The sequence below is a fragment of the Perna viridis genome, chromosome 1, assembly GCF_037379345.1.
Source record: "Perna viridis isolate PV_CMFRI_1.1 ecotype Kerala chromosome 1, ASM3737934v1, whole genome shotgun sequence".
NCBI lineage: Eukaryota > Metazoa > Mollusca > Bivalvia > Mytilida > Mytilidae > Perna > Perna viridis.
Window position 1 is genome coordinate 15100070 of NC_142445.1, and position 27836 is coordinate 15127905.

Below are 27836 nucleotides of genomic sequence, written 5' to 3' on the forward strand. Positions count from 1 at the left end.
TCCCGATGATTTATAATAATAAAACAAGAGAATATTCAGGATTTTAACATGGCCAGTTAATTTAAAGACTAATGAAAATATATCAGTACTACATCTAAAACATTTTAAGAACTACGCAGATTTATCGGTCCATTTAAACAGATAATGATTGTTCTTCATTGGCTGAATGAAAAACAGCTTTAATTTTCAAGTAGTGGTAGTATTTGCTAACTGTAGTTGAGTATTATTTTTATTATCATTATTATTATTATTATTATTAATATGACATATTATTTATCACAACCTTAACGCTATCAAAATGAAAGTAAGCAATAAAAATCATGTTAAAACTATCAAAACAAATGCAAATTTGCTTGTAAAATGAACGTTATCCGCAATTTAGAAATTATATAAAAAAATAAGAGGTGGTATGATTAACGTTAAGACAGTCATCAATTAAAAGTTCAGCAACGAACCATTAAACTTCTACAGGTCAGCAAATGCTATATTTAGTCATTAAAATGTAAACACGATAAATTGGGCGCCTTTTGTTTTACATGAAATGTTTGAAGATGTATTCATATTTTTTTGCATCCATTAATGATCTTTTTAGAACTTAAGGCAAATTTTAGCAAGGTATGAAAGCATTCTTTCGCTTTAATACATACTTCAAATATTTCAGTAATGGGGACCATTTCAAAGCTAATACGCTTTATAATTGTTGTTTTTATCGCATAAAAGCTTGTGAGAAATAATATACCATTAGAAAGTTGAGATTCCTGGCTTTATGATGATTCTTACAATTGTAGAGTATTTTCTTTCTCTTTCGTAAAATTCCAAAATGACTAAAAAGCTAGAAATTTTAGTTACAAAAATCTTGCTTTTTATACAGTGATAAACTAATACAGGCCAATAATGAAGAATAGTCCTATAGCAAAAAGTCTCACGAGATCTTGATTCATATAAATTGGAATTACAAGGTACCGAGTAAAAAATTCTTCATGAAGGTGCAATGTGAATACTCGCAGCCCATTCACTATATCACATTATTGCTTAAGTGTTATGTACTACGATGCATTAGTGTGAGAAATTACGTAGACAAACAAAAAGATTTTTAATAAAAATGGTAAAGTATGAAAGGTGTACCATGCATTGCTGCATGTTAACAGCAGTCTTGTATTGTAAAGATGGAGTCCGCTGTTTATCATATAGTTACATGTGTAACGCAAGGTTGTCAGTATTTGCACTTTTGACAAACGTTTACGGGACAAAATTGAAGTAAACATTTGTAAAATTTGTCTTTTCCCAAGTTTCAGAACACTCAAAGTTTGCTTTCCCCTTTTGTGTGTGTGTGATTTGTAGTTGTTTGCTTTGTTTTGCTGCTTGTTTATATAATTGTTTGTAGTTTTCGTTGTTTTTTTTTGTTGTTTTTTTGGGGGGGTGGGGTGGGGTGTTAGACTTCTTCTTGTATCTGAATATGTTTTTGCGCCAAATTTTATTTACTGGTAACGCAAGAATCATTTCAAACATCAACTTTTTGCCGACAATTTTAATATATTTATACTTATAACTAATTTATAACAGATAAACATTCACATCACAGATAGACAGTAACAAATACTAAACATAAATATTGTAATGGCACTAAAATTTGTTTGAAACACTATTTATAACCTCAGTCATTTCGTCTAAAACCGCATAGCCTTCTTGGCAAATCTACGTTTCTCATCCTTTGTCCATGTCTTTGATTTTGTCCGGAAGTGACACAAATCTGATGAGTAGTCGGAGTGAAGCATTGGTCTGTAACTGACTGGATCACATAAATTTGAGTATTGACTATAAAAAGCCTTGAATCCACCATCAAGGAGGTAAATTTCTGGGTAACTTAGGGAGGGATAGTTCTCCTTATTGAGCTCTCTGTCTTTACCTCGAAGGAATCTCAGCATCTTCGGTCCTCTTTCTGACGAGAATTCGCAATGGAAGATTAATACTTGTCTTCCTGTAGTCGGTTGTTGGAGAATAGACAGTATTTGCTCGTGAAGGTACAAGTTTTCTGCACTTCGGATGTGGCCACCTTCAAATTCATATGGGTACCTACAGTCGATAATTCTGTAACTTTCAATAACGTTATTGTAACTACCGTTTAGAACTTTTGCGAGTACTGACGGTGATATACTTTTCAAGTCTTGATGTTTTCCACTTCCACTGATAGTTGGTAAAACATAAGTTCTAGATCCGTCTGCTATCAAAGTGCTGTCGTCTGCTAATTTGTTGACCATTTCTTTTAAGTTGGCAGTAATATATATTTTTCTTTCTTTCACACTGCATTCTGTCTCCAAACTTGGCTTCTTCTTTGAAATTGAACAGCTGTCGATGTCCTTGCAGAAACCGGAAAGTTCAGCCGTCTTGTCGAATAGGTTTCTCTTGACCTTTGGTGAGATGATTGACATTATGTCGTCTGATTTCACGGGCGTTGGATCAAACCTTAATGACGCAAATGATTCAGGCATAGAACCAAGTTCATCAGAATTGTCAAATAGTTCTTTGCTAGCTTTAGTGAGCATGTTTCTTCTATTGTAGGAATAGCGATATCAAAATTATAATGATAGCCATTAGGCAAATCAGAAAATATATACAGTCTTTGATAGACATTTAGTAAATAATCTCTAGTGCGTTGAGTGGTGCTCACAAATTTACTCTAATCAAGGAAAAAGTTTTTGCCTTATTGCAACATAGGTCACGGATACTGATTGGTGCTGCATTGACGTTAACGAGTTCCGCTTGGACTTTGATTGGATTTTGTCACATTTCAAAGAAAATGAGTGGCAATTAGATTGTCAACCATTTCGAGTGATCGGTAATGTACTAAATTGACAATGAAACGTTATCTTACCGCATTGAGGATTTTTTCAATGTTAATTCGGTAAATTTAAAGCGATAAAATGTTACGCAAATGTTACATTTATTCCCAAAAATGTAAATTTCATCGATTAAATAGCACTTTGATATTGTTAACTAATAAATGCTAATCGTAGAATGTATATATATATATTTCCTAAAGTTCATAATTTATATCATAACATTTTTTTTATCGCTGTTCTTGCATAAAAATAATATATCAGGAAGTGTATATGTATACGACCATAAATATTTTTTATATTTATTTTATTTTTTACATATATTAAGCAAGAACAAAACCATGAAACCTGTACAGTTATGTCAGTATCAAAGTATACTTTTTAAAAAACAATTTTTCGTAGTAACGATATCAAAACGTAAAATAAAACGAAATAATATCACTAAATATAATGTGTGGATATATGGAATGCTTTAAATCAATATTTTTTTTATCTTACTTGAAGAAAAAATCTTAAAACTTTTTTTATATAAGTACTGAATGATGTTGAAAATGAACACGTCAAGATATTATATTAAATAATTGACTTTCGACTTAATACATGTCAAAGTACAAGATTATTGTACTATGTGTGGGTTTCTTTTAAAAATTAATATTAATTCATATTTAATTTGTACCCTCGCAGCTGTTCGTTAAATTAAAATTTATTACACGTTTACTACATTGTTGAAACTTACTTTAAAGGAAAGAAGATGTAACTGGAAGGTGTATTGGGCGTGGATTGGCCTCTGTTGTCCTTGGATCAATCCCGGGGATTCGTATTTTTAAACAGGGAGAGGGTACTGCAAGTCCGGCGGATGCATGATATATATGTATCTTATGACTAATACTGATACATGTAGTCTATGATACATTGGGTTCAACAAATAATGTTTTGATTCTAACCGAGATACAACACAGTCATCTTGTATTATAACGATTTAACATGTGTTTTTTAACAACTTCACATAATTTTGCATAATATTTTTTTCCATCTTTGTTTTATGTGTTAATGTTTAGGCCATGATTTTGGAATTCAGTGACGTATTTGCATCACACAACTGCTGATGCTTCCGTATTTTTGCCGATATTTCCAAAAATTAATACTTTAACAGAGCAACAGAAACCCTTTCACTCTCAGTCTTGTATTCTTTAAACTATGTATTAGTTATCTTGAATTTGCACGATAAAAAAATCGAATTCACAGGTCAGTATCATATCCCTGTCTGACGGTTGTATTTATATCAGCAAAAAAAAATGTCTGTTACCTTAAAATAAAAAATAGAACCAAAGTGAAAGAAGTACAAATGTAGTTGACCTTAAAAAGCGTATCTATAACAAACCAATGATACCAAAAACCAGAAACAATACTATAAAAAGATTATCAACAAGGAAACTCCAGAGTATTTGCAATCGTTAATTCCAAACTCGGTTGATTCCTTGCATGGACATTATACTAGACAATCACAAAATATTTTAGAAATTCGCACGAGAACTAACTTCTATTCTGAATACTTTCTGCCAGCAACAGTTAAACTGTGGAACAAACTTCCTCAGAATACCAGGAGTTCTAGTTCCACTAACATTTTTAGAAATAAAACTAAGAAACATTGATAAAATGTCCGAATCTTTACCTCATTGGTACACGACTAGGGCAAATATTACATGCCAGACTGCGAATGAACAGTGCTTCACCCAACAAACATCTGTTCAGTCGTAACCTTATTAATTCCCCTAATTGCAACTGTCGAATCAACTTCCCATTTTCTGCTCTTTTGTCCCAAATATACTTTATTACGAAATGAAATCATATTTTTCTATGGAACTTGATGTAACTGTTACTGTAAATGTATTGTATGGCTCAAATATTCTAAATGCTGAACAAAATGTAGAAGTTTTTCTTAAAGTTCAGAAGTTTATTATCAAAAGTAAAAGGTTTATAAATGCATGACTTCCATGTACTGCATCTCTACACTAATTTTGTAATTCCATTTTTGTTTTTCTATTCGTTTGTCTTATTTACTAGTCAATTATGGAAATCATTCCACATGCATCTTATTTCTAAGAATATTCTTGCAAGTTTACTCTTAAGGACACGGAACTTTGTATAAGCTATCTAGCTTCTTTCCGAATCCTGCCATGAGTCTGTATGTAAATGTGTATACTGTATTTGCTTGTGTTTATATTTGAATAAATATGTTTAAACTAAAAGACATACCCCTAAAAACCAAAAACAAAATTAACTTGAAAACAGGCACACTACATGTACATTTGAAGATTTTACATTAACTATTTAAGACAAACAAACCGTAACGAATTAATAAAGAAAAGGAAATATCCTTTCTTAAGGCTAAAAACCACTAATTCCACTTCCCATAGGCTTCTATGCTAATTTCACAATATTGCATGGCTTCTCTGGACTTTACCTTAACTTTAACCTGCAGAGGACTATATATCAGCATGATTCTACATATGTCAGCTCACAATCCTCAGATTGGCATGTGGGGTTAGTAGACTTGCAGTGCAGTACTGGTCACCGGAAGTGAAGGGTCTATAAATAGCATGGGAAATCCCAGTGTTTTCACAAGATAGGGGTATATTTAAAAATCATTATGGAGATTAGGCTTCACATCACAAAAAGCAAAATGCACCTATAAAATGTACAGAAATGTTTTTCCTTTCAGAAACTGTTTGAATTTTTTAAATAAGATAAGAACTTTTTTCACAGCACTATGAGGAACAGAGGTAATTTCTACGTTGGACTATTTTTGCGTACGTTCCAAATGCTCATTGGTTGAATTGGTGGTCTGTAACCTTAAAATACATGTACAATGTATTTGAACAATATAGTGAAACCTGTCTAAACCGAACCACAAGAGAACTTGGTGTTACTTCAAACCAGAAATAGGAAGTCATGAATGTATCTGTTCAGTTATATTTGAGTTATATTTAACCCAAATAATTCACTCGTTATATTCAACTTACTATCGATCGCTACATTAACGCTGAGGGCTTGAATTACTCGAGTTATGTTAGCCATTGTAGAATTATCAATGGGCACCTATTATAATGCAAAATTCCATGTTTTTTTTTATTCAAACAGAATGAAATAAGTCATGTGTTTACCAAATTCAGTGTTTAACTTTTAAATTAACTTTTTCCGAAAACAAAGTCAATGCTTGCCTGGCGTTTGAAAAGTTTTTGTTTTATGATTGTGTTCGCTTTCTTTTTTTCTCAAGTAACGGTCATTTTTTCATGAGAAAACACATAGAAACTACACATATAAAACAAGAGCCAATCGACACGGCATACAATGAACAAGAGACACAAGTCTCGTCTTTACTAACTGGTTCATTACCAGAACTTAGACACCTGTAATTAATTCAAATGCAATAAACATTTAATAAAAAAATTGGCAATAAATCGCCACTATGACTTGCCACCTTTGTCTAATTTCTAACTTTCAATAAAAGATTTTGTCAAAAGATTAATATTGTTTTGTAAAATGACATAGTTTTTAATGTTTCTATGTCTAGGGAAATTATAGGCTGTCGTCTATTGCACACACATTTTGTAATACCTAACATTTCATGTTACAATGTTAAAAGACATTGTTGTACTACCCATTTCATGTTATCCTATAAGTGGTCAAAACAGCAGAAATTATTTCAATATAATAAACAAAAAACAATTTAGCTTCTACTCCAGTTCTCAAGGAAAAAAAATATCACTGTACATATAGTGTGCATCGGAACTTGGTTTCGTTTTGGTGCATTCATGGACTGTACTCCTGCGTCAATGATGCACAACAAACATAGAAAAAAAGAACACAACACACATAACAAGAGTCTCTGAAAACCGTTAGACGTACTAGTCAGTTTAAGTTTAATCCGAATTTCAAAAAAGGAAAGGCTTGTTACAATATAACTCTTCCAACGTAACGAGGCAAAAAGGAACTTAAAAATAATATTCAAAAATAATCTCAATATCTTTCAAGATATCATTTACGCAAAGCAATTAAAAAAAATTACACAAATGTTGATATATCAACTGACGCTAATCTAATAAAGAACTGCAGCCGGGCTGAGAATATACACCAGACATAGTCAATGGACATAGGTTCCCATTCAGTGTCTGACCCATTACTTTAACTATATTTTTTTCAAAACAACTACTGAAATGCTTTTGCGAAAAAAGAAGTCACTGACAATGTTGACTCCATTATAATATGTTATACATAGTAATTAATGAAATCTAAGAAATAGAACCTCTCTAACTGGATTTTATAAGGTGAAAAAAAAAACATTTGAAAGAAACAATGCCATCTGTTAGTTGGAAACAATTCAATAACGCACCAACTCGACCCTAACCCATTCCAATCCTGCATTACCCCATAAATCGAACAAACCAGTCTCTAAACTAACTATTTCATTACAAGAATTGATACATTTCATTAATCCAAAAAAGAAATGTTAGATTCACAGCTTCAGCCCTCTGATTATTATGCTTTAACACAGAAAATTTCTCCGTAAAATCTGATAATCAAAACCAAACTGTTACTCTGTTAAATGACAATAAAATAACATAAGTAGGGATTTGTTCTGAACGCAGTATAAAACATTATTAAAGTATCTACGATTTTACAGACTTAAGCGGCCATACGAAGGTAATAAAATATTTTATTTCCAACAAATATATTACCATTTTATTTCTAAATGAGACAATATAATTGTCATGACGAAACGAATTTGCTCATCATAATTGTTGAAATACATCATAATGATTTATAGAATTTTGTGTTAAAATTAACTTCTCTATTACAGCAGAATAGTGGAACATTGAGAAATAACTGATCTAGCCCGTATAGAAAAGGACGCGGATCGTTTGAACATGTCATGTACTTGACCATAAAATAAATAAATTTTACCATCCAAAATATCTAAAACTATTAGTCTTGTTCTATTTTTCTTTTAAGCTTTTTTCATTTCAATTAAACTTAAGCCCGCTCTCTTTTCTCCACCCACAATGCTCATGAGACATACTTTCAAAAGAATACAAAAACAATGTACCCACGATATGAGAGTCTATAGAATTGAAAAAAAAAGGTTACGCCAAATAAACATTTATTTTATGATTAAAGGACTATTTTCAGAGATTTCTTACTGACAAAGAGTTACATACAAATGTAATTGTGTTTCCGATCTACGACTTACCTGTAAATCCAATGTTATATATTCATATATTCTCTAAATGTAATTCACGACCCACCCTTTGTTTTGGTTGCATCAGTCTATTGGTATTGGATGAAACAAGTATTTCGCCTCACTACGTGTATATTGTGGAAAGATGGGAAGAAACAAAACATAACAATGAATTTAGCAATCACTTCAGCATGTCCCGATTTTTTTCAAAATTTGCTCATTCAAAATTTAAACAAAGATATTTAGACTCTTTAACACATTGTTCTTAATTTCATTTTCAGGATCATGCTGAAAATCTTGGTCTGTCTAGTAGCCTTGAACAGCTTCTGTGGAGTAAAATGTCTAATATCACAAATAGACATGCCACCATATTTGAAGGACTGTATTAAACTGAAAACAAGTAAACACGATCCAACACAATCGCCTAGCGAGGACGTGTGCAACACGTGCGTAACTAGATACGTGTGGATAAAGGGACCGAACTTGAAAAAATGTTCACACCAACAAGACAATACCACAATGGCAGACATTTCACGATTCTTCGGCAAAGTCATATGTGATCACTATAATTATAGACAGAAACGTCAGGCAAGAACACACATGCGCCAGGAAATTAGAATGATGTCACCACAACGTAGAAAAAATTTGAGAGCAGCATGGAAAAAGGCCTACGATGATGGGGTAAGGAAAACATTCCCAACAGCATTGGTTGTAGGTTGAAACTTGAGCATTGTGATGACTACTTCCTATGCTTGTTGCATGAGAACGGCGGTGACATCATGATGTAAAGCGACGTCATTAAGTGTCAATATCAGTAAGAATCAGGCAGTCGGTGAAACATGGTATGAAAAAAACCCAATTTAGAAAGTTTAATTTGACTATTTGCACCATCAGAAAAAGATAAGATTTCCCATATCAATTTGGTAAACTGAGTTATAATTTCATTGAATTGAACTGAAAACTAACATTACAAAGTTAGATAACGATGTCAGAAAACCTCATTTTTTTTACAATCTATTGAAAAATTTCAAAGCAAATCCAATGATGCGGAGATCAAAAAATGATCTTTTCAAATGCAGAAAGCATTCTTTACTGAATTTATATTGTCAGATCAGTAGGGTTTTGACATGCATGTTTCTGATTCTTACAAAAAATCACACTTAACCACACAATAATCCTTCCTCACATTCCCGACTTTGATCTCGTTTTTAAAATTCTAAGCGAAAGGAAGTTACTTCCTGACCTAAATGACTGGTTTACTGTCCCAATAAGGCAATTGACAGCGGTAGACTTCAAATTCAAATATTCGATCTTTTTGAGTGGATGGTTATAAATAACTTATTTCAAAAGATTTCCGTAAGTTTAATAATAGTTTAAGTTTCCAAGAACATGTTTGCTCCTTTCTCCAATGAGACTACAACCCGATTGTCGTATGTTGGTGGGTTACGTTCCTTTGGAACACTTGCTAAAATAGCTTGTATTTCATAAATATTAAAAGGACCATTGTCAATGTATAGTGCCTAGAAGTCTTTACATGATATCTCCTATGCATTTTCAAATAATAAGCTTGCATCGAGTTCCAATAATAAGAATTTATGTGGTAAAAATAAAGATGTTTTAAGTATGGAAATTATAAAATAACATACAAAAAACGAAAAACTAGACACCATACATAACCAGAATTGAAAAAAAAAACGATTAAAAAAAGTTGCTATCGGTTTCAATAAAAAAAAGCATGTTAATTTTATTCTGTATTAAACTTTTTTCTGTTTGTTTGAAGCCATTGTTATATACCGATTTATAAACTAAGAGCAAAAACATTGTGTAACTATATGCTTATAATAGACCCAAGGAAAGGTTAGAAATATGTTGAAGTTGACATTACAATCTACACATTAGTTCACAATGTCGTGATTTCCATCTTTTGTTCTAAAACAATTTGACACAATATAAGCAATAGGCAGGTGCAATTAGTAAATACTTTTAATTTTTAGTGGAGTCAGGGTCGTTAATTTATTTTTGAGTTTCTGTTTGTATTCATTTAGTTAATATATACTGATTATTGTGTTGTTCTGTTTCTATGGTTTAGTCTTTGTCTCCGAATGTTAAATATCACGACTTGAAGTATCTAACTTGATAATTTTCTCATCATTTTTACTGCTACCTCTTTGTGAAACAGATCCTGCCTATTAGCCCCATAAATTAGCTACGACAATAGTTTTTTTTATTTTACTTGTTACTTTTACATATTTTTGTTTTGCACATATTTGTCAAAGGCACTATTTATCTGATATAGAGATAATATCTTGATGCTTATGTAGCAGTCCACATAGAATCCAGACACTGCCAATGATAAAGGGATTCATGGTGAAGAAAAACCCACCAAACAAACGATGCTTTTCCAGTCTTTATATGCTATACTTTCACATAACGATAATCATTTCTGCATTCAGGTCTGCACTTTTTAGAAAATCATACATTCATCTCCCACTAAAACCAACCAAATGAAACAAAATCAAGAACGATAACTCTTGCAAAGTGCCCATTCCATGTACAATCTATACATATTTTTTTATCTCAAAAGCACAACAACCAAATGAAAAACTAAGACTGGTTGAGTGACTAGTACTTGTTTCTAAACAAGAAATAAAACTGAATTCGGTGGATTTTTGACATACATGAATCAGCTTCTGTCTGATCTTTATAAGGACTGATACTTAATAGTTCTGTACTTGTCTAGTCTTTAAACTTTGAGTATATCTCTTGCATGTTTTTTTTTATACATGTAGCAGTTCTCTGTGATGGGGAAGTACATGTATTATTGTATGTTCATGTACTTCGTATTTTGCCTTTTGTTATGGAATTGTCAGTTCTTGATATTGTTTCTTTGATAGATAACAATATATATCAGGTTTGTCAGAATGCTTGTTTATACTTTTCTCTACGCAGCGATGGATGTATCGATGTTATACATTTTTGATATTTTATCGTTGTCGGGTAGGATTTTTATATATTTTTATATCTTTTTATAATCGGAACGACCAAAATATGTTTAAAATATTTGATTACACGAGTCTAATTGTTGTAAATCAAGGTTTTATTACCAAGAAACGTGAAATGTAGAAACACAGAGTTTTATGATGTCACGCTTAAAACATGTTTTTATTTTACATATGCAAGATCGACACTTATTCGATTTATTTAGTTTGCAAAAAATATATGTTACTCCTTGAATTATACACGTGTTTCCTTGAAATTCCCATTTTTTACACCTGTGCTGTAAGCCGCTTATTTTCATACAATTTGTTCCATCCATGGACGTTTGTACGCTTGGTATTACTAAAACCTTCCTTTTCAAAGTCATTTTAAGGTCATTTGTTAGGGATCATTGTTCAAGTATAGGAAAACATGGAATGACGAATCCCTATACAACTTAAAAGTATAATGATGCTGTATGTCCAAAGGCATTGATCATATATAAATGTAATATGATGACAATCTAACAGTTGATTAAAAAAAGTTCATTTTCCCTTGTTTATTCCATTTGTATAAACCTAAATAGGATAAAAATCGAGTAACGATCAAAGGATTCAAAAACAAATTTTGTTCAGATTCAACGTTTTCAAAAGTAATTTAACGTATTGCTAATTACCGAAATCAAGTACGTTGGATATTCGATGTTCGATATTCGACATTCAAACTTTTCAATATCAAACTGAATATCAAACGGTAAAATTTTACCGTTTGATATTCGTTTCATATTAATTTCTGGCTACTTGTCCTCCTCTGCTGTTGTCTGTTTATTGTTCCCGTTTTGTTTGTTTTATTTTTTTTCAAGAATTTCCCCTTCGATGGACAGGCCGTTTTCCTCATTTTAATTATAACTTTTCTTCTCTTCAGTACAAGCTACAACGCATCGCACAACACGATGAAATTAAAAAAGTAAATACAGAAAAACAAACGGCAAGAACCCCATAGGGGTGAAGCCAAGTAACAGTTTCTTCTACTTGCATGACACCCGACATACTCTCCGTATGTATTGTAGATGGAAGGTTTTTCATACTTGAAATGAACAATCCATATCGGTTCATCGGACCATAGAAACGACCGTGGAACATTTTGAAATACAATTTTACATGTTGGAGTAGCTAGAATGTTTCACTGAAATTAGAGTTTTAATTTAAAGCTGTCAATTTCACGATAAAAGTCAAGATCAGAGACAGGCATTTGTGTATCTTTTTAAACTCTTCTGAGCTATAATGAGATATAGGCAATAACCAAATCTAGAATGATATATTTAGTGAGAAAACATTATCTATAAAGTCGAATCTGTAATTTGAGAACTGGAAAGATGAAGCGTACATTATGGGGGTGTAGAATCATCAAGTATAGATGGACAATTGTTGTCTATTGGGATGTTTATAGTCCGTCACGTGGTTAAACATGTTTACCTGTGTTGTCCATCGGGATGTTTATAGTCCGTCAAGTGGTTAAACATGTTTACCTGTGTTGTCCATCGGGATGTTTATAGTTCATGTGGTTAAACATGATTCCCTCAGCCCATTTTGATGTCAAATTCTCGAAAAGAAAGCCAAGGAAAGTTAGAAACTATAAAGAGTAATTTGTAACTTCAATTGAGGCAATTTTTGTTGTAATTTTAAGTTAAGTATCACGGCAGATTAAAACTGGCTCTGACATCATTATTGAAATGAGAGACTGAAAGGGACAAGGTATCTTCTTTGTTTTTATTGAATATTGTTAAAACAAACATAATTTGTTAGTACTAAATACACTATATACTATATTTCAGTATTTTGGATGGCTTGCACGATTCCACAACGACCAAATAAGAGATTCTGCCCACGCCGGGCCAGCTTTCCCGGGGTACCATCGATTCTTTCTATTAATGTAAGTATTACAGTCTTTATATTGCACTGATCATTCCTAATAGATATGCAAGTGTATTGGAGATGAAAATCAGTATAGATGTCACCGAAGTACACAATAGAAAGTTACAATCTAGTTCTGTAATACCTCTACTAAATGCATCGCTCTTTTCCGTACTTAACATTTTAAATGTGTAAATCACAACTATATTTTTAGTCATGTTTCATTTTTTTCAGGTTAGAGTCAGTTTTAAAACATTACGATAAAGATATCACAATGCCTTACTGGGACTCGACAAAAGAAGCTAACATGGAAAATCCTGCAAATTCAGTCCTTTGGACTGACGATTATCTAGGAGAAATGAATGGTGTTGTTAATTCTGGAATGTGTGGTGGCTTCCGAGATTTGAGGGGCAATCCAATCATGAGAAATGGTGGCAATGCAGGTTCTCTGTTCACATCTTATGACACAAGGTTTGTCATAAACATACCCAATATAGAGAGATTGACAGAGCCATCACCCTACGTTACACTCGAATCAGCTCACGATAACGTGCATAACTGGGTAGGCGGGACTATGGCTCCAATCGAACTTGCCCCTTGGGACTGCATTTTCTGGATGCATCATGCTTATGTCGACTATCTCTGGGAAGTATGGCGATACAACCATAACTATGATATGAAGTATCCATACAAAGCTGGTCTACCGGGCCATGGCCCAAATACCCCAATGAAAAACATGCCATACATGAGATTCCTTGGTCGTGTCCCAACGAATAAAGATGGCTATTCTGCCAGGTTGGCTAAATTAGCTTATTACCAATTGTCACCTACTTGTTCAGCTCAAAATACTTATTGTGGATCACCAGATCTTCAATGTAAAATTGGTCGATATGCATCAGAATGTGTCTCTGTTGATGTGCGCTTCCGCCGTGAAACACAGCCGTTCAGACAAGCAAATAATCGCGGGGGAAATGTAAACTTCAAGGTTAACAGGGCCGGAAGAAAAAAAAGACGAGCGGATCATCAAGGGTATTACGAAGATTATGAGTTTTCTGTTCCTGCGGACCAAATCGACAATATTCACATTCCAATAGAACGCGAGCCATGCATGGGACGACCAATTCAGAACAACTTTATAGCCGACTGTTCCAGTGATGCTAAGCAATGGGTCTATTTGCCGGTCAAGGTCGTCCACCTTCGACCACAGGAAGTTGTTTTTAAAGCAAGTGGTCATGACTATGGACAACCTTCTCGGTATGATATGTACGATGAGCATAACTACGCAAAACTCAACCAGTATGTGAAACCAGGAAACCCGGCTGTTTACGAGGATTGTATGGAAGATGAATCAGGGGCATTTAAGGTCCGACTTAAGTCTTCTGGTTTGAGCTACTTTGGATCATATACCGATTACGTGTTTGTTGATAATAGACTTCCAGTTTCATCTCATATTGGTTACATTGCAGTTCAGAAACCTACTCCGTATAAGCCAACCGATGTTTTAATAACAGCTTCCGATGCTTGTGGAAGACTGTGTAAAGCAACATGCCGAAAGCAAGTAGGAAATCATGTCTATTATGAGCCTTGTAAGGGAACAATAAGAGTCACACCTGATATGCCACTCATGTACGGGAATGATTTTGGCGAAGCCGTTTTGTCAATTTGGGAGTTTAATGGAAAGTTTACTCCCACAGAATCAGAACACAACATTTATCTTGAATTCTATTGTGATTACTCAAACAAATGGATCTGGGATGAGTGTCCGCACAGTAAACAAGGATGAAGAATTTTTAAATTAAAAATTCTGTTTTAATTATTCGTTTTCTTATTTGGGTACGATTTAATTGTAGAGCGGGCTTTGAATTTCAATGTATTGTTCAGTAAGTTAATTCTAAATATTAAAATACTTTGAGGACTTGGAAATTAACTGCTCCTGTTTAGGATCGTGATATGGTATCTTAGAGAATAATTTTACTCAAAATAACCTTCAGCATGACTTTCGGTTAGACTCAGATCAAAAACCATCATTTGTGTCTGTCATCATGGATGAACAATTAATTAAATGTCATTTAGTATGAAAGTCTTTTATATTGTTGAGTGCTTACACATGGATTTGCATGTCACATCCAAAACATGGGGCATATGAGTTTATTTGTTTGTGTGTCTGTCACGTTTCCTGTTTAGGTGAATGTAAAGCTTACTAAATATTACAGTGAATTACTTGAATCAGGTACATGACACAGTGACTATAAGAACACAGATACATCGTGGTTTGATCTCTGATCTCTGTCCTGACCGTGGTACATGTAGTGACCAAGGGCATCTTTGCCATGTCGATAGGTTTCTGGTTAAGTGTTAGCATATTTTACTTTAAGTCTTAGATAAAATAATAATTATGATACGACTTATGGAAACAGGTGACTTTATTTCTTTGGCACTTATACGAACGATCGTCCCGAAGTTTTTATCACATAATAAATAAAAAACAACTTTAAAGCACAGGCTATGTACAAATAAAACAGATCGATAATTTTTATTATTTAAATTTAATTTAAGTTCAGGCAGGGACTTTTGTATGATTTTGAACTATTTCCCAAAAAGGTAAGCGGTCAACTGTTCGAACAGCTTTGACTGGTCACAATTCGAAGGGACGATCACGAGAAAAAGTATATTTTAACTGTCATTCCATCTGACAAAAAAGACAAGATTACTAACTATAAGATAAGGTCAACTATTTGACCAATATCAAACTAAAACGAGCGATCAAGGAGTGACAAGACAAAGACAACTCAAGTAACAAAAAATGTTGATAGCAGGCACACGGTGTCTTGGTCAGTTGTTAAGTACATACTGCAATGATATAACGAAACACGTGTACTAATCCTAATTCTATTAATTTAAAAAAAATGACTTCCTATTGTTAGTTATCAATTTAACAAAAAACAAAAAAAACTGATGTTGTTACGTACATCAGACCGAAATTTTACAGCTGTGTATTTAGGAACAAACAACCCCCGCTGTTGGTAACTTATTTATCTTTCTAATCCACTGACACCATTACTAACATGTGTGACCTTTTTTACTCTTTGATGTGACTTTGTTCACATCCTCATTGTCCCTTTATTGTTGACGTAAAAAGGAAAAAAAATGTGGTAAGAGGCCTAGCAATTTGTCAAACCAGCATTTTGTTTTGACGCCAATGTTGAACAATAATTCTTCCAAAGAAGTTTTATGTGTGAATCAACATAAGAATTATGCAGAGGACATTTGCCGAAAACGTAGGCTTTCTGTATTCAATACTTTTATTCGTGGATATAAATTTTCGTTGACTGCAGGCTGATCTTTGGTTCGTGTCTTAAATTCATGGTTTGACAAATCCCTCAGTACAAATTAATGGAAGTTATTATTTAGTTCTGAATTTAATTTCGCGATATCCACGATAACTGATAGCCCAAGAATAAAAGTAGTTTCACAGTATATGTTTTTTCAGACTTTTTGTCTTTTTTGAATTTTTAATGGCTGATTAAAAGAACTCAATATAAAATTAAGTGAAATCGGAGAATGTGATAAGAAAGAACAAGCCGACCAGAAAGTGAAATGGAAAGGTCAAAGGTAATCCACGGACCTTTAATGGTTAGAAAAATCCCAAACCTTGAGTTCCTTTCGACTGACCCCTGAAATGACAAATATACCGATTCAGCGGAATCGACATCACACCTAAAGCAAAAAAGAAAATAAGATTATCAAAAGCTATAGGTTTCTGACTAATGCTGGGATTTATATTGATGAGGTCACAATCCCCACCTCTATCTCTTAGAAATTGTAGACAACAAAACAAAATACAAAATAACACACAATAAAACTCAATTTAAAAGATGTGTTTGCTTAATGTATAAAACATGAAACATAACAAAGCAAGCATTAGAACAGTTAACAATTGGTACAGGGCTACTAGAAGTTATTAACATGCAAGAGCTAGACCTCAATGATGATCACATCAATCATAATCCGTCCTGCTTAAGTGGCTACCGTATCATTAACATGACATGAAAATCTCAACCCGCCTCATGTCAATGATTAAGATTTAAATCCTCTGTTAAATTTCGATAAACATTTTTAAGACGCTTCCATTGTTGATCTTAATTTCAAAGAAAGATTTTCAAGTTCAAGTTCAATGATCTTAAATTCTTGTAAAGTGAATTGAATACCCATGTGATATTTACATTGTAACTAAATTTTTATTGTAACTTAAGTTAGGTTCAAAATAGCATTTTTAATTTCGATGCAAACTCCCAGCAGGGAATCGATGTCCATTTACAAAATTAAATGTTCGAATAATTCATGAGGTGATGTCGAATGCCTTTGAAAAAAAAAAAATTTACTTACTGAAAACTGAAATTCTTTTGATTTTTTCATCACGATTCCATCATTTCTAAAATTGTTAGATGGTTGGGTGAAAATAAATTTAACCAGATGCGCGTGAATGATGACAAATGATAAATTTATTACTTTTTTGCCTGATTCTTTAGTAGAATTGTACTTAAAATTTCCGTAGGCAACCAAAAGGGTGAACTCGAATAGTGCTTGTTTTCTATCTTTACCTTAATTTCAGTTCTGATAAAAAATAATTTTACACCAGCAGACATTTTTTTCAGGAAGTGTTTTATCAATAAATTATTTCTAGTCTCAAAAATGTTGAGACTTTGCTCTCTTGTTGATCCTTATTTTTACCATGTATTGAATCAATAGGATCATAACGACTTAAAAAAAAGACCGTCTAGATATAAAACCCTACTTTATGTCCAAGATGGGATTCTGGAAATAAATCTACAATAAACACTCAGCAACGATTTCCAGAGAAGATGAATAAAAGATGGCAGAATGACATGAAATTTCAGGTAGGTTTATTAGTTAATAATCTTACGACGTAAAATAGTTAATAACTTCATTTTTAATCACATTATTAAATTGAAGATATCAAAATGTCATATTTTTTTAACGAATTATAGTTCTCGGTCAACTGTTGCATAAGTTACAAAATACTAAAAAAGGACTTATCCCGGTCATTACCAAAAAATAAGTCAATGCTTGTTTAAATCAGTTCTCTGATTTTTAGGCAGTGATTGGGTGCAAGGAGTCACGGTGTAAAATCCATGTTGTTCAGTAAGAAAAAAACTCATTTATTTAATAAAAGAAAATACAAATTTAAAAGTAAAAAAATACGAAATATTTGGATAATAATGATATTATGCATACATTTGTTTTTTTCTCTACACAAACTTCGGGTCGTCATACAAAAGCTAGAGAATCACTACTCATAAACACAAGTATTAATGTCAATTATTGTTTGCATGACACCCAAGAGTTTCTCAGAATTGCAAGTATTCTTGTCTTTGGATAAAAAAGTGACATATTCAAATTTTATTGTGGATGTTGATGACGTCTTTTATTTTTTTTAATATTACCATTTGTTTTTAATGCACACTTTTTTCTTCATTTGTGCTGCACTATTTGTTCCTCGTCTATTGTTCTTTTGGTGTTTCCGACGTTGTTTTGTCTACGTATTCCCCTCGTTTGAACCTCCGCAATTGCTTATTTTTCCTACTCTCGTTACCTACTGGGAGTTCAGTATTTTGTATACCAAGAATTCTAATATTATTCAAACAAATCTTAAAATTTATCTACAATCCCTTAATTATGAATTTTAAGCTTTATCACGAAAACGCACTTCACAAGGTCAATACATCTCAATAATCAAACTTTATGTTCCTTTTTATTATAGATTTTGCTGTTAATCTTCGTAAATATTTTTACGTCAGTCATCTGTGACGTCAAATCTAATCCTCTTCCAAGACAACTTAAAAATTGTCTTATAAAAAGAGCAGACGATGACCCGGAGGCCACGGACGAAGAAGTCACCACATCGTGTATGTTAGAGTTCATGTGGCTCAACAAAAAGAATTGTGAAATTGCTACTCCCGAGACTGTGAACTGGCTTTCATCTCTTGTAAATCGATCAGTCGAGCAAACTGCAAGAGAAATGCGAGAGAATAATGGAGTACCGCCAACAGACAATCAAGGGTCGACAACTCCACGACTTATTTTAATGAATGACAAACCCGAAGTTGAAAGGATGCATTTTTCACCCACCCTTCTTTCTAGCAGAACTTTGAATATTGGACCCCCAAGACGAAGAAAGGAATACAGAATGCTTAGCGACGACGAAAGACGACGGTACCACAATGCGATTAATGCTATGAAAAATGATCAGGTGAATCAAGGATGTTTAATAACGATTTGATTCAAATGTCTTCTATGGCAAACGCCAAATAAGGGTGAAATCAATGAATTTATAAAATTTCACGCCCAATTTCAGTTTAATCAGGATTTAATAATACATACATGTATGTGAATAAAAAATCAAACAAAATGGTCCTGAAATCTTCCTAGCTTAGTAAAAATTTGAATTAACAAGTATTCTGGTATAGATCTGGTACAAAAAAGAAATCTTAATTCTACTAAACTTTCTATACATTCAATGCTGCCAAAAAAGACAATCAACTTGTATAAGATAATATAAGATTATGTATTGTGTAAGAATCTCCGGTTCCATTAAATGTCATCCAAGGACAAAAATATGTAAATGGGGCTATTTCAAATAATCACATTAAAATAACATCTTGTAATTCTTTTGTTACGTCACATCATATCTTGTACACTTCAAACAAATGTCAAAATAAGCAATTACACTTAACCTTACACAACCATAGTTTTGCTTCAACTTTAAAAAATAATTTTATGTTTCCTAACTAAATCATTTCGTATTCTTCACCCAAGAAGATCCAGGATCCCGCACTACTAATCATGATATCTAAAAATTTCCTATACTATTTTTCTATGTCCCCGATCACAACTAAAATTAGGAGAGGCTTCTCTGGCCCGTATATTACTCAAAAACTAGTTAAAACGAAACTTTGAAAAATGTATATGATACAATAAATTTTAAAGTTTGTAATCAGTAATTATGCATAATTTCTGTAATTTCGGTATAAATGCATAATTAATAAAAAAATATTCGTAATTTTTCATACTACTAATTATTAGTAATTATTCATATTACTAAAATCAGTCAGTAATGAAACATAATTACGTCCATAGTGGGAAACTCATTTTTATTACTTAAAAAAATATTTTTTTCATTTCGAGTTATTAAAGTTTATCAATAAAATAGGATGGTGTTTTCCAGTTTTCGCACAAAAACTCAAAAACGTTTCAACTGGTTAAAATGAAACTTTGTGGAAGTGTAAAATTAATACCCATGGTGGATAGCTTACTTTATTTTTTTATTTTATTCATTTATCTTTTTTCAAAAATTCCGATTTTTCGTTTTTTAGTTAAGAAAATTATTCCAAAAAGGAGGGGTGTGTACCGTTTTCAAACAATAATTCAAAAAACGCTTCCACCAATTAAAATGAAATTTTGGAAAAGTTTCGATATCTAAAGTTAGAAGCACCCGTACAAATGATTATTATTACTAATTTTATTGCCTTATTATCAATAGACAAATCTTTCATGTGCGCGGCATCATCTCTGTCGCCCAGACACAAAGGTGTTTCAAGGGTAGTCCTACTTTGAGCGTTTTGGCCAAACAATTGTGTCCATGTGGAGTGCGTGGGCATCACATTGTCTAGTTCAATTTTAATTTATACTAGGAGTATTCTGGATCTCGCTTCTTTCGTACTGTAACATAGTGATATAACAATATCGAACATGTCGTACATTAATGCCATGAAACCCGTTATATCTGTCGGTAGTTGTAGCCTGATTCTCGTGCATCGCTCCAATGTGTATCAAAACTTGATATTGATTTATTTCATTCATGAGTAGAAAATATTGCTAGTATCATCCATTTAGAAATAACAAAATAGCAAGGGAAATTATTTGAAGATTCGTTTTTGTCGTGAATTGTCAATGTTTTACTGTATTTTACAACAAATTAAGTACATATACATCAAATTTTATTTTTACACAGCGTGTGCTGCCAAATAAATTTGATGCATTGGTTAGTTATCACCAAAGTGCTACAAGATCAGCTCATGGAGGACCAGCGTTCCTGGGATGGCATCGCTATTACCTGGTCATGTACGTTAATTAACACTCGGATCGCCAGAAAAATCGGGGATGGACTGTTTAAGTACAAATATATTAAGCACTAATGACAAGTATAATTAATAAAATTTTAAAAGTAAATGAATTGCAATCGACCCCTTTGTTTTCTAAATTATCTGTCTTAAGTCAGTAGCTTGCTTTTTTTGTTGCCTTCCTTCAGATTACCATTTCAGGAACGCAACAGAAAGTTCGTACTTCTATGCTTTGTCGATAGTCCGGTTAAACTAAAAGATGTGGTTGTATTAATTCCACCACATTGATGTGTTTATCACCACAATGATAAACACCCCAATTGAACTTTCAAATTAAACAATAATGCAAGTAACTATATTTATTATTTTGTTTGCGGATTCGGCAAAGCGTCTCGACGTATGATATTTTTGAACGGCTATTTCCTTTTTTCAGGTACGAAATGGCATTGCAAGAACAAGACCCGGATGTTATGCTTGCATATTGGGACTCTACGTTAGAAAACGGAATGGAGGACCCTACTGATTCTGTACTGTGGACACATGAATTTGCTGGTAATGGCGAAGGAAACGTCGTGTCTGGCCCATTTGGTAATTGGACACATAATGAAATACCTCTTTCTCGATCAATAGGCAGGTTTGGTCGTCTTATCGATCGACGAAGAATCAATAGACTGATAAGAACTAGAAGAAGTCATGCTTACTTTGCTCGCATGCTCGAGATGCAACACAATGGCGTCCATGTTTACGTCGGAGGTAATATGTTAGAAATTGCACTAGCTCCAAGTGACCCAATATTCTATATGCATCATGCTTTTATTGATTGTGTATGGGAACAATATAGACAACGCCAGATTCGTATTGGGAATGATCCAACAACATATCCATCGGTTCAAAGACATCTTCGACAGCTCCACGGCGCAAGTTCTTTAATGATGTTACCGCCGTTAGATGGCAGAAACTTGACTAATCGAGACGGTTTTGCTAGTTTTTGGACAAGAGATTATTATAGATGTGCAACCTTACCGTGGTGTAGCAACAATAAGCCAAGCTGTGGTTCTAAATGGTTAAGATGTGACCTTTTTCGCAAAAGGTGTGTACCAAGAGGATCAAGTGCTGCTCGGCCTGAAATAACGACTGAGCGAATGTTACGAATGGCCGAAAATTTGGCACCCGAACCGATGCTTTCAGTTTCTCAGAATGAGCAAAGGCCATCATTAACTTCCCGTGAAATTTCCCCTGCGTTTATGTCAGATGAAGAGGAAGCAGAAATTGAAGAAAAAGTTACTCAGTTTGAAAAAATAGTTTCAAGTGAAGCGTTCTTCTTCCTCTTGAATGAAAGTATCACTGAATCGTCAGAATTGCCTCCTCTTCCTCCTCCTGTAGTTCCAAGTGAAAGTGGAACCCAGTCAGACTTATCAATTGACAATTTCGTCATTCCAGAGAGAGAAAAGGTTTGTGGAGGTGTTGTTACGCAAAACACATTTTCTATTGACTGTGAACAGACTTCAAACTTGTGGACTTACATTCCGGTAGAAGTTGCTCAACTTAGACATGGTAGTATTGTTTACGGATCTCACCCGGTGGATTCGAATGGAAAATTCAATGAAAACACTGATGTTTATTCGACTGGAGAAGAAATTCCATTCCTGCGGAATATTCCAACAAAAGAGGGGTGTAAATTGGACAAATCTGGACTGACAAAAGTCAAGATAGTCGCATATGGTTTGGACTACAACGGGATATATGAAGACCACGTGTTTCTTGATAACAGACAGTCAGTTTCTCAGGCGGTAACCTACATAGCTGTAAAACGTCCATCTTACTGGTCTTCGTCTGCGACAATTTTCTTTACTGCGATCAACGAGTGTGGAACAGTATGTCAACCAATGATCATGAGAAAACAACGAAAGTATGGTTATCCTTCCTATAGGCGATTTAATGGTGTCGTTGTTTTGTCAGCGAAATCTCCAATATTTCACAGCAATACTTACCGTGGTGCTGAGGCATTAGTCTGGCAGGATGGAATAATACCATACCAAAACAATAACCAAATACCTATCAAATTTTACTGTAACTACTTTCAAGAAAAACCATGGTCGAGGACATAAGACAACTGAAAAAAGGAGATAAGGCCAGAGAAAAAATTGCCTGTTTAAGGTTACCCTACCAACCCTATTTTTCTATATACCCTAGCACATTTTATCGGTATTGTTTTACGAAATGCTGCTAATCTATCATTTAGTTGAGCACTAATAAAGAAATCCTAACATAAGTATCTATATGACACAATTTAAAAATAAAATGATTTTTACCTATCTACCTACCTAGCTACATGTACCTACCCTGTTTTAGAATCAGCGTAGTCGTGAACAGATACATTTTCCATGGCCTAACTAATGATAGAATTATACACAGATAACATTACACGTTCATAATAATTTTTGTTCCTTTTCTTTTTGTCATCCAAATTTTTCTGTTGCCATACTATTTATTTTTACGATAACTTACTAACCCGGGAATCCCCTTCATATTGTAACTTATTTACTTTTACGTAAATACATGTATTTATATTACGAAATATTTATGTCTGTTATCTCAGACATGGTATTGCAAAATACTACAAAATATTGGAGATGGTTCTGTATGTTGTGATATTGTTTTTGCTGTTCCGTAATATTCAATGTAAGTTTTAGTTTGTCTATGTCAGCATACCAGTTTCACAGTTGCCATGATGTAAAGAAGTAAGTTCTTTGGATTGTCAAGTGGCCAATGTCATATAAAACAAAAAAATGTAAAACATAAATTTAATAAACAAAACAAACTAAAGTAAATTCAAGATAAATGACATCATGAAATGAATAAACATAAATGTAATTGAATATACACGCACAAGACAGAACTAAATATAATGGAATGAAATAAACACACAAACTAAATGATTCACAGTCTCAACACACCACCATTTTTCTGCACACCTCCCGATAAGGTCGAACGTTGCATGTACTGTAAAATTAACGAATGAAATGGGTTGTTTCCCTTGGACTTTTGTTATAATTATAACTGGACGAAATATAGACTAATTTCACACATTTTTTGTAGATTTCTATATTGACGAAGAGAACACCAGATGATATATATTTCACTATAATGCTGTATTCAGTAAGCCATGACTGGTTAAACGAACATATCTAGCACGGACTTCTCGGTTACTTTACAAATTAATATAACGGACTTTGTGCTCCAAAAATAATAAATTCCTAGCTTTCCAACGGTTTTTTTTTTAATCACCGACATTACTTCACCGACTCTAGGCGTTATTACACCATCTCGGGAACATCAGGTTGATAACCATTTTATCACCGACAGGTCGACGCTTCTAGCTATGTGCAAGACGCACACCAAAAACCGGGTCTAAAAACCCCTGTAAATAGACATTGAACCCAAAAATTACTTACAACATCTATACCTTTGCATAATATGGCAATTTCTCGTACATTCTGGACCGCGAGCAAGAAATATCATCTCGACAGCAAAATAGACTATAATTTACCATATAAAATTAATTATTAACTTACCTGAGTATTGTAAACATTAGCCTAGGGATATCCATGTCCTGAATCGACAATTATAATTCCCCACTGCTACTTTACCAAACTCAATGCTTCACTCAATGACCATGTGCCGACTGATATAAAACTCACCTGTTAAATTTCTATACGTGTACAATCTCGTGATTTCACAAAAGGTCTACTTGATTCGATTTACCGGTGTTAGTGGTATTTAAAGCTAGGATAGTTTAAATAGTCCTGTATGGAAAAAATGTAAACGACAATTAACTGAAGTTTGTTACACATGAGTAAACACAGCATCTAAAATTTTCGTTGATTTACTCGACAGATAGAGTATCAATTTCATAATGTCAAAAACTTCACATATTTGTTTGGTTTCAGCGACTTTAAGCTACATAATAGTTTTGTGAATGATATCCACCATCAGCCTTATGACAAGACAAAACAATAAGCCAAATAGGTATAGAAAGCCTATTGATGATTTATCATGTCATTATTTTGGAATATAAATATAATGAGGCTCCATGTTATCACCCTCGTTAATATGTTCAGTTCTTATTACAGCGTGTCATAGTAAAAGCAACGTAAAAATCATTAACCACAACACACTAAAGATAGATACACTATATTTATGATTAAACAGTTTTAAGTGTCAGTATCTGTAAGAATCAGGCAGTGGGTGAAACATGGTATGAAAAAAATCTCAATTTGATTGTTTTATTTGACTATTTTCACCATCACAATCCATATAATGCTGGCCCATTGAGTGACAATTTAATTAAAATGCACTGAAATTGAACATTTCAAGGGCAGATAACTCTGTCAAAAACCTTAATTTTCTAATATTCTATTGAAAAGGTTTCTGAGCAAAGCCAGTGATGCAGAGATTAAATAATGGTCATTTCAAACAGAGATGGTATCCTTGAGTGATATTTTATTGTCTGATCGATGGGGTTTTGACATGCATGTTTCTGATTTTTCTCAGTTTTCCCGATTCTTACAAATATTTACACTTAATAGTCAACAGCGTTTTACCATGCAATGTGTTGAATACGTTTTGTACCAAATTAATCAAAATATCTCCGGAATTCCTCTGACTTGACGTTCGGACTGAGGTGTCCAGACGTAACTGAAATATACATGTTATACGTGTACATGTACGTAAATAAGAAATTGGACGGTTGATTAAATACAATGATGGGACACCGTCTTGTTTCATACATAGAGTAAAACCACACACTCAAATCGCAAACACTTATTGGATCCATAACCTAAAAAAAATGTTTTAAAAAATGTACAAAGCAATCACATAAAAACTTAGCAAACACAACACATAAATGAAAAAAGGACAAGAGAGTCACTGGGCAAGACAACGATTAGGAGTGCAGTTAAATTCCCAGAACTGGAATGTACATATATTCCATGTGACACAAAAATGACGGAATACGTGAATTTGAACATCATTTTATTTTGGTTACTCCATGTAGGTTACCATAATGGTGTAGAAGATGTCGACACGTATGGTAAGTAAAAGTGGTTTTGCCAGAATATAACTTTATATACGTCAGGGATATTAATATCTTTGTACACAAACAAAAGAGAAATTCATTAGAAATCTTCTAACATGGACTGAGCAAGGTGACACCTAAAAGAAAACAGTATCTGTATTTAATGCATTCATAACCGTGTGATTAAGATTTCTCGAAGCGATATTCTGTTTAATATGTAATTTATTTTCATAACATTCATTTTATAATTATATTACGATAAAATTTACATGTAACGTTGTTTTCACATCCACCATTATGCGTATACGTTTAGTTAAATGAATAGAAAATAGCGGAAATCATTAGGGTCCAGAAAACGCCCCCCCCCCCCCGCCCCTATTTTGCAGAATTTCTGGATCTGCAACTCAATTGAAACCGTTTTAAACGTTTTATTAAAAATATGTAGTCTTAAATACAACCATAAGGTTATTTGTTTGTATATTTTTATTCAGTCCAGATACAATTTTTTGCTTATATAATAACTCAGGTGCAGTGATATGTGAAGAAGATGGTATTTTAGAATTTTAGTGCTGGAGTTGTTCTTGATTTAAGTTTTCATTGTAAATGTTGCACAATGAACTCAACGTGGTTCTGTGTTCATGACGAATCTTTACATCCATACGATGAAGGTGTCGGGTAAGTTATTTAGACGCAGCCAGTGAATTTTTGTTCACACTACAGATTATTTTTCTATAGTAAATCAATTGTAATATTCTAATCATTAATTAAAAAGGCCTCATTGTTCTATGTACTCGGTCAACAGTTGTTTGAATATTAAGTAGCAGGCCACCTAAGAATCATGAGGTGGGTGATTTATCGATGTCAGACATTTGAACCAAATTGACTTGCAATAAGTAGGATTTAATGGGAAAACAAGAATTAATATAAAAAAAATGAAAAATGTTTTCACCGTAACCATAGCAACGACCATTCCTTAGCAACCACCAAATTTGGGCCTAAAAACACAAAAACATTACAATTTGAATGTATTTTTTTTTATATCTAATGGTGGAAATTTGTCAAACTAAATAATTATATTAATGAAGTATGTCTTAGGAAAAGCATTTACAATAAAGTACAAAGCAATTTGATTGGTTTAGATCTGGTTACCATAGCAACCAAAATTCTTAATTTTTGACAATTTGAAATTTACGAAAATAGGCTATGTTCAGACCCGTTTTGGTAACAAGAGCAAGAAGATATTAATTAAATGTATGCATGGATGTGTAGTAGGTGCTCTCCACTGAAACATATGAAAAATAAAAATATGTAGCATATCCTTGTTTTTTGCTCATCTGGACCCAAAATCACCCCCTGTAAGGACTTTTCTTCTTAACGTTTTTCATACAAAGTTTGTCCAGACCCCAAAAATAAAAATATGTAGCATATCCTTGTTTTTTGCTCATCTGGACCCAAAATCACCCCCTGTAAGGACTTTTCTTCTTAACGTTTTTCATACAAAGTTTGTCCAGACCATAACTTTTATGTCTTTTGACCTACACTTCTAATATTTGGTATGTTGGTATATCCTCTCAGGGTAGATTGTTGCATACCAGAGTGGTAGACTTTTAACATTGACCTTTAACCTCAAGGTGGAGTGTTGCGTACCAGAAT

The 27836-nt window shown here is 33.2% G+C and overlaps 3 protein-coding genes across 3 annotated transcripts; 2 read left to right on the forward strand and 1 right to left on the reverse strand.

Annotated features, from left to right (window-relative positions):
• Nucleotides 1-1667: 1667 nt before the first annotated feature.
• LOC148627407 (M-phase inducer phosphatase 1-A-like) lies at nt 1668-2543 on the reverse strand. The gene has a single exon (XM_088564833.1). It carries the CDS (start codon nt 2541-2543, stop codon nt 1668-1670), a length of 876 nt encoding a protein of 291 aa, XP_088420959.1.
• A 4907-nt stretch (nt 2544-7450) lies between these two features.
• On the forward strand, nt 7451-14778 carry LOC148627408 (uncharacterized). The gene is made up of 4 exons (XM_088572582.1): nt 7451-7541; nt 8358-8757; nt 12887-12984; nt 13200-14778. Exons 2-4 carry the CDS (start codon nt 8362-8364, stop codon nt 14746-14748), a joined length of 2043 nt encoding a protein of 680 aa, XP_088428708.1. The 5' UTR covers nt 7451-7541; nt 8358-8361; the 3' UTR covers nt 14749-14778.
• A 2976-nt stretch (nt 14779-17754) lies between these two features.
• Nucleotides 17755-23437, forward strand: LOC148627409 (uncharacterized). Its single transcript, XM_088572596.1, has 4 exons — nt 17755-17863; nt 18748-19236; nt 20998-21107; nt 21540-23437. Exons 1-4 carry the CDS (start codon nt 17828-17830, stop codon nt 23212-23214), a joined length of 2310 nt encoding a protein of 769 aa, XP_088428722.1. The 5' UTR covers nt 17755-17827; the 3' UTR covers nt 23215-23437.
• Nucleotides 23438-27836: the final 4399 nt, after the last annotated feature.